This window comes from Episyrphus balteatus, chromosome 1 (genome assembly GCF_945859705.1).
Source record: "Episyrphus balteatus chromosome 1, idEpiBalt1.1, whole genome shotgun sequence".
Taxonomy (NCBI): Eukaryota; Metazoa; Arthropoda; class Insecta; order Diptera; family Syrphidae; genus Episyrphus; species Episyrphus balteatus.
The window spans coordinates 45,069,010-45,077,322 of NC_079134.1; the positions used below are offsets into that span (position 1 = coordinate 45,069,010).

At 30.4% G+C, this 8,313-nt stretch overlaps 1 protein-coding gene across 1 annotated transcript; it reads right to left on the reverse strand.

The window, feature by feature from the left end:
• Positions 1 to 3,004: 3,004 nt before the first annotated feature.
• On the reverse strand, positions 3,005 to 4,148 carry LOC129919040 (uncharacterized). The gene is made up of 2 exons (XM_055999886.1): positions 3,071 to 4,148; positions 3,005 to 3,029 (listed from the first exon to the last, which is right to left on the reverse strand). The coding sequence occupies exons 1-2, from the start codon at positions 4,144 to 4,146 to the stop codon at positions 3,005 to 3,007; spliced, it is 1,101 nt and encodes a 366-aa protein (XP_055855861.1). The 5' UTR covers positions 4,147 to 4,148.
• Positions 4,149 to 8,313: the final 4,165 nt, after the last annotated feature.

Consider the following 8,313-nt stretch of genomic DNA (forward strand, 5'->3'; position numbering starts at 1 on the left):
GTGGCCACCAAATACAGGATCATCATGATATTTTTGCAAAACTTCAAGTTTTTGTGTAGGTGAAGTGATTTTGATTATTTTTGGTGTTAGAGCTATAGTTACCTTTTTCAATAATTGATTGCCTAATTTCTTGAATTCTTCAATGTCGACATATTCAAATAAGTTATCATCAATCGCGATTTTAATATTCTTAAAATTTGTATTGCCAACTATTTTTTCAAGTTTGGGAAACAATTGCGCTAATTCAATTTTCCCATAAGCAATAAAATTTTTAGCATTTAATTCGAAAATTTTTCGTTTTCCATGGAATAAATTTAAATAAAAGAATTCAATTGATTTTTCAATGTTAATCTCTTCTTTAGTGCACTTTTATAATATTAATTTTAGGCATGGTCATTTTTTCACTTCATGTGTCGTAATCGTATTGTAAACTTGTTGTTTTATGTCTTTTAAGTTATTCGCAGTACTGGTAGGGTTATGTTGTATTTTATCTTTAGATCTCGTAACTACCTGTATGATAGCAGAATTTTCTTCTTTAAGTAGCTTGATTTGCCCAAAATCAATACGAGATAAAGCATCTGCTCCACAATTATCCTTTCCTTTGATATACTCAACCACGAAATCGAATTCTTCCAGATCAAGTCTCATTCTTGTTAATTTAGATGATGGGTTTTTCATAGCAAATAAGTATGTTAGAGGTTTGTGGTCACTTTTAACCAGAACCAGAAGAATAACGCTTATAAGAAACTCAAAAACTGCACAATATTTGTTTCTTACAACCGAGTGTTTCTTATATTCTTAGAACGGATATAAGAAACAAGTTTCTTATACAAATATACCTTACCAGTAGTGACAAAAACTTATCCTCGCCTAAATATTTAATCCAATTATGTAACAAATAAACACACGGCCTTAAAGGTCATTAGGTAATCAATAAATACATTTATTTTATTTAACAAAAAACAAAAACACAAAAACAAAAAATTCACAGCGCATTAATTAAAGGTACATTTTCTACTTCAGTATGTACCTATTCATCAAAACAAATTAATAAGGTAACATTTTCTTATTTAAGCTTATAGCTCTTCAAAATAGTCATTGATTGTTGTTTGAATCAAAACTTCTTCACGCTTTTTGATAAAAATATCTTCGATGTTTTGAATGATATCATCATCACTATCCAAATAACTTTTCAACACGAAAAAAGCACGCAGAGCCTCACTTCTAGTTGGTTTTGGTAATGGTATTTGCTCATTTTCTTGTTCGTCTTCGATTTTCTGGTCAGTTCTTTCAACATCACCATCTCGTACTTCATTCAAAATTTCGGTATCGTCCAACTCTCCAAAACAATTTTCATTTTCTGCACCTTCAAAATTTTCATCGAAATTAAATAACTCTGGTTCCGGTTCATCACATTCAATTACATCTAAAATAGAAAAATCATAACGCAATTGAGATGTTCAGCTGTTCACAGATAAGCCTGGTACGCTGTCCGCGCTAAATTTGAGCTGAGATAAAATTCCCATACAAGTTATCGATAATTTATAAGCGCGAGCTGCGTACCAGGCTATAATGTAAAAAATATGGTGCATACCTTGGTCTTCTCTTCTTTTCAAAATTCCAGCCTTTTTAAATCCATTTTGTATGGTTTGTGGGGTAACAACTAACAAGCCACCATGACCGTTTTACAATTTTCAAAGCATTTAATAAATTAATTTCTCGTAAGAAACATTTCATATCACCGACTTCAAGAGCTAGAATTTGCTTCCTAACCAAACACTTTCTGTAGTGGGATTTGAATGAGTGGATGATCCCTAGTGCAGGTATGACAAAAAAGGAGTTTGTTATTGTTATGAATTCAAAATAATGTACATTGTACAGTAGGGTGTCCGTTATTTCCCAAAGTGATGTTTTCGGGGAAGACACCCCCTAGATCGAATGTTTAGGGCCTAAATAAGGGGAATTTAGCAAAAAAAAATGTTTTGGAGGTCATTAACCCGTGCCTCTAGGGTAGGGTTGCCAGATAAGTTTTAGCGAAACTAGTACTTGAGATTCAAAATCCCGGACTTTCCCGGACAAATAAGGACTAAGAAAAGAGTACAAAACTAGGACAAATAAAACGCATAATTTTATTTTAAAAAACCATGAACAAAACATTTTTAATAAAACTTAAACAAAAATCACATTTTTTTAAGGTACAAAAGAAAATGAGGAACTTCATTTCATTATTAAAAGCATAAATTTGACCGTGTGGCAACAATCCCCGATATCACACTAATTATATTTTTCATTGGACCTAATACTGTTCAATACATCTCTGTTATTGGCAATTAAGTCGTAAAAAGATTCACAATTCTCTTCTTGAAAGTTAAATTTTGTTAAAATTATACCATTTATAGTCTCTGGTAATAATTTGTTTCTTTCTTTTGTCCATTAAGAATTTATTAGAGAGAAAACTCTTTCCACGTCTGCGTTGTGGCTTGGTATTGCAAAATAAAATTCTGCAATCTTTATTAATTCGCTATATAATTCTGACGAAGAACAACTTTTGAAGTAATCTGTCCATTTTTAATTTAAGTTTTGCAAATTAGATACAGATAGATTTGCCATAAACCTCTTAATATTACAGAATTCATCAAATAGTTTGCTCTCGTCAATATTAACACCTTTTTCCTGAATATAAATTAAACAGGGTTCAATTGATTCCCACTTAACATTCTTATCGCTGAACTGCATCCATAAGAAAACATTAAATTCTTCAAAAGGTGCTAACCAGGATTCAATATATTTAATGGTGACATCATAAAGTTTATTGATATCATTTTTAAATTGTTTTACTTTTTCATTATAGCCGGATTCATGAAGCTTCTTCAAAATGGATTTAATTTTGAGTGAAACAAAGTTATTATTGATTCGCTCTTGTATATTGTTTACAAGATTTTGTAAAACTTCGACGGTTTCAATAATAGAAATATCTTGTTTTTCAAGTTTTTGAATATTAGTATTAAATGTTGACATCAGAGAATGCACTAAAAATAAATAAGCCTCGCTTAAATCGTCTTGGAAAAACTTTTGTAAAGTTTTTGGGGGATTCTCCACGTCTTCGAAATAGGTCTTTTGGACTTCGTACATAAGCAAAAGACGTTCGACGGCAGGATAGAGAGAAAGCCACCTTGTTTTTGAATGGTATAAAAGAGGCTTGTATTCATTGTCAAGAAATTCCGCAAATTCTTTAAGTCTTTCCGTTCTGACCGTGTAGATAGAAAAATAATTATATATTTTTACAATAATTATATCTACATCGACTGGCAACGTATCACATCCATGGTAAATAGCATTATTCAATACATGAGGTGGACAACCTACACCTATTATGTTTTGGTTGACTAAAGATTTCAACTTTGAAAAGACATTGTTAGTACCTTTCCTTTGTCGACCCCCAAAATTGGTATTGCAGTTGTCGGCGCAAAAGCCAGTTAATTTTGATAACAAGCTGTTTTGTGTAAGGGTTCTAACAATAAGCTGGACAATTGTTTCTGACTGCTCATTCTTTTCGAAGACTATATCTAATAGTTTACATTTTGTTCCACCATTTTTAAAGTCGTAATATCTTATCAAAACAGGGAACATTTTCAGAGCTAAATGGTTGCTCGCATCGGTTTGAACACTTATGTGAGAAATATTCTTTAAATTGTACAATACCTGCGATATAGAAAACGGAGCAATAACATTTGTGATGATAGCTGTAGCTTTGGTCCGTGCACAAGAGAGCTGCTTGCAAATGTTAGAGTCAAAGTATAATTTTTGATTCAATTTCATTGTACAATAAAGTGAATTGAAAGATTGGTGGTGAAACACTGTGTGGTAGGCTATTGTTGCCTCTGCTGCTTTTAAATGCTTTAGATTCGCTTCTGTCGGTCTTTTTTCAACATAGGAATTTAAAGTTGCCGACGATGTTGACGCTCGTAGATTTGTGGAATGTTTTGAAGACTTTATATGTTCTTCAATATCACTTTTTCCTTTATTTGCAATTGAGAGCGTACAATTGCAAATGCTGCAGCTCACCTCCCAGTCGTATTTTCCTTTTTTGAAGGAAGGAAAATTTTTCTTTAGCTCCTCGTTGAAAGTACATTTTCTTCTCGGCATTATGTATAACTAAAAGTATTTTATACAAAAATTAATTAAATATAACAAAAATTTGCAATATGTGTATACATTACTTGAAACGCTTTCCCATATGTCTTAAAAATGTTTGTGTTTTTAATTTTTACTTCGTGCGCAAATCTAAATGACATTCACTTACGAGCGCAAATCTATCTGACAGAAGATAACTTTGTTTTGACATAACATGACAGTTCAAAAGATTTGTTCATTCATAATTTTACTTTCTCAATTATTGGATCTGTTTGGTTACTTTTTTTAAACGAATATCGATTCTTTTATTTTTTAAAGCAAAGTGTAGCATAACAAGCAGTGGTAGTATAAAAAGTGGAAAAAGAGTACAATCCCGGACATTTAATAGAAACTATCCCGGACGTCCCCCACACAGCCAAAAAAGAGTACATGTCCGGGAAAACCCGGACGTATGGCAACGCTACTCTAGGGTCATACTTTCCCCATACAAATTTGTATGGGAAATTTTTAACTCATATATAAAATTTTTTTTCTCTCGAGTTAAATCATATTTTTTTTTAATGTTTGATAATTCTGGTTGGAAAACAGTTACTTTAAAAGATCACATTCAAAATTTCACCTATCACACAATTTTAAATGCAGTTTTATTGGTTTTTAATTCTTTTCAAATATTGCATTCAAAAATTTGTGAATAAATCAAAAATTTTAATTTTTGAAATTTTTTTTGAAATTTTTGCCGTTTTTATACGTTTAAATTTATTTTTCTCGAACTAAAAAAGATATGTTTACAATATTTTTATTGAATTTTGTTTAAAAATTATTCGCCTAAAAAATTACATAAAAAAATTTGCAAACAAGAAAGGGTAAAGTATTTAATAATATTTATTTATTATAAAAACGGCAAAAATTTCAAAAAAAAATTTCAAAAATTGAAATTTTTGATTTATTCACAAATTTTTGAATGCAATATTTGAAAAGAATTAAAAACAAATAAAACTGCATTTAAAATTGTGTGATAGGTGAAAGCAAAAACTACGAAAACAGCTAATAATTTCAAAAACCGAAATAAAATATAAAAAAAGTTTTTAACGGGAAATTTTGAATGTGATCTTTTTAAGTAACTGTTTTCCAACCAGAATTATCAAACATTAAAAAAAAATATGATTTAACTCGAGAGAAAAAAAAATTTATGTATGAGTTAAAAATTTCCCATACAAATTTGTATGGGGAAAGTATGACCCTAGAGGTACGGGTTAATGACCTTCAAAAAATTTTTTTTTGCTAATTTCCCCTTATTTAGGCCCTAAACTTTCGATCTAGGGGGTGTCTCCCCCGAAAACATCACTTTGGGAAATAACGGACACCCTATTGTACAGGTACAGGTACATACCTTGGTCCAAGGGTTGTATAAGACTCGTTGTGTTAGGTGGCAAAAATTTGATCTCAATATTTTTCGGTTCAAAATCCAATTTCTTTTTTTTCTTTTTCTTTTTCATAACGTCATCAAGCTCTTTGATTATTTCAATCCAAAGAGTACTTGTCATCCAACCCTTTTTATTAAATTTATAAGGGACTGGAATTGTTTGGTTTCTGAAACATCTGGGTTGCTTATATTTTCCAATAGAAAACACAAATTTGTCTGTCCCGGTTGCATTACATATAAAGAGTAATGTTATTCTATCTTTAGGTACTTTTTGCGCTTGGATATCATGGCCATTTTCGGCATGGGTCCCAGTAGGAAGAGCCTTAAAGAACAATCCAGTCTCATCTGCGTTATAAATGTTTTCCACATCATATTTTTCTAAGAGCTCTGGCACAACGAGTTCTACAAAATTATTTGCGGCTTCAGCGTCGGCTGAACCGCCTTCTCCATGAAGCCTTCTAAAAGAAATGTTGGATCTGTTTTTCCAACGTTGTAACCAACCGCCGCACAGTGTGTCGTCCCCTTATGATAAATCACTTTTTTTTTTGCTAAAAATTAATATTTTTGCTATTAAAATATAATTTAGAAGTGTCAACTCATATGAAAACATATTTATCTTACAAAATAACCCAGGTTATGTATTCAAAATAAGCTCCGAAACATGAGTACCTCGGAAATCGAAAATATTTTGAGGAATTTATGGGAATCTTTGAGAGTATATATTTCACGTTTGGTAATTGTTTGAAAAATTTTGTTAATGTTATTTTGTTTATTTGAGTGTTGTTGTAAAACGTATAACAAAAAAAAATTAAATTTATAAAATTATATATTAGTTATTAAAATTTCTTTGATAAATGGCCAAAAAAAAAAAATTTAATTTTTAAACTTAATTTAAAAAAATACTTATTAAATCATATCGATAATTTTTTTATATTATTTTGCCATAGGCCTATACTTAATATTGGCAAAGTTTGGTCTGCTTCTGTTTGCGATTACCAGAGATATTCACATTTATGTGCTACGAGTCAAGTACTCAAAATAATTCATTTTTTGAGAAACATCTTCAAGGGGATCACAAAAATGAAAAAATCGATGTTTTTAATAATTTTAAGCCATACACAAGTAACAAAAAGCTGTTTATGTAATTAAAAATATTTTAAATATTGTTTTCAACAAGAAAAAAATTATATTTTTCTGCATACTAGATTTTTAATATAATTACTTGACCCGGCCACGTTCTACTGTGTATTATAGCGTATTTACCAACCTCGCCCATATAAGAATTTACGAAAATGCAAATAAAACGTTATTTCAAAATTTGAAAGCGATTGACAAAAAACTATTCGAGGTTTGCTATGAAACGCAAATAAACATACGATTTTTTTGTATAGAGAAGATAAACAAAACAAGTTGACTTCAACTTAAGATTTCTCAAGGTAGAAAAAAGATATTGAAAAGATTTAAACGGGCTTTAAAAGAAAACATTAGTTCTTTTAGAAACTGTCACAAATTTATTTAAAATAAATCACCACGTTCAAGAACATAACCTCAAAAACTGTTAAAAAACGACATTTCAGATTTTCTAACGGGAATATTTCAAAAACGTGATATGATAGAATTTTTCTGATTTCGGATTCGAGTTCAGCACACCAAAAACCTTACGAAAAGTATATTTTTGTTTATATATAAAAAAAAAATTAATTTTGCTCACAAGTGGCTTCTTCAATAAATGTTAATTTCATAAATTATACGAAAAAAAAGTAATAGGTTGTTTAATTTGTTAATTTGTAATTTTTTTTTCTATTCCTGCCATAAAAACACAAAAAAAGATATTAAAACTCCAAAAACTTAGCTGCAAGTATTTATGATAAACTTTTGTATGGGCTCGACACACTGTGCGCCGTTGGCATTAAAGTCTGCAATATCCAACTGAATAGCAAATTGCTGTGCCTTTTCCAACAAAATTGGACCTGTTATTTTTGCTTTTTTTTCGCTCATTTTTTCAAACCATTTGTTCATAGTTTTATCAAGAATTTCGTATTTACCATTTCTGTTTCTTTTGCGGTTTAAATTCTTGCACTTGTATTTTTCATCTTCGAACTGTTTTTCGTTATTATTTCGCGACATTTTAAGCAGAGACAGAAAAAAAACAAACTCAACAAACAACAAATTGAACTGAACTGTAACTCTCTTCAAATATTAAATGTCAAACTCAAATGACATTTGAGTCAAATGACTCAATGAGGGTCTGTTCATATTTTTTTAAATTCGTGATTTTTTTGAAAGTTTCTAATATCCAACCAACTTTACGTGTGAACAAGAAAGTTCGTGGTTTGCAAAATGTTTCTTATATCAGTGTTTTTCTTATAAACGTGTTTCTTATAAACACATAATGCAACATTAAAATATATGGGAAAGTACACGGTGCTTTTGTTCGAGTTTCTTTTAAGCGAGGTTTTCTTATAAGCGTGTTTCTTATAAGCGATAAATACTGTATATGGTTTGAAGAAATTTATAGCCCAGTGAATGGCAGTAGAGCTGTGTCAATCGTGATTGATTCGGTCTTTTTGACCCGTTCACCGAAAATTCTGAGTGATTGCAATCACTATAAACCAAATCAATCAATCCTTATATCAATCTCGTTCATAAAATAAGAAAGTACGAAGTAGAAAAGTACGTTTCGTTCATCCGCATCGTTTAAAATCAAAAACCACGAAGTGGAAAAGAACGTGTTTCGTTCATCCAAATCGTTCACA

What these genes read in the sequence shown, in the direction of transcription:
- LOC129919040 (XM_055999886.1), bottom strand. Translation starts at nt 4,146, where the DNA reads ATGCCGAGAAGAAAATGTACTTTCAACGAGGAGCTAAAGAAAAATTTT. An exon ending in CCCCCAAAAACTTTACAAAA is followed by an intron (nt 3,030 to 3,070) that starts GTTTTTCCAAGA and finishes ATTTATTTTTAG; the next exon opens with TGCATTCTCTGATGTCAACA.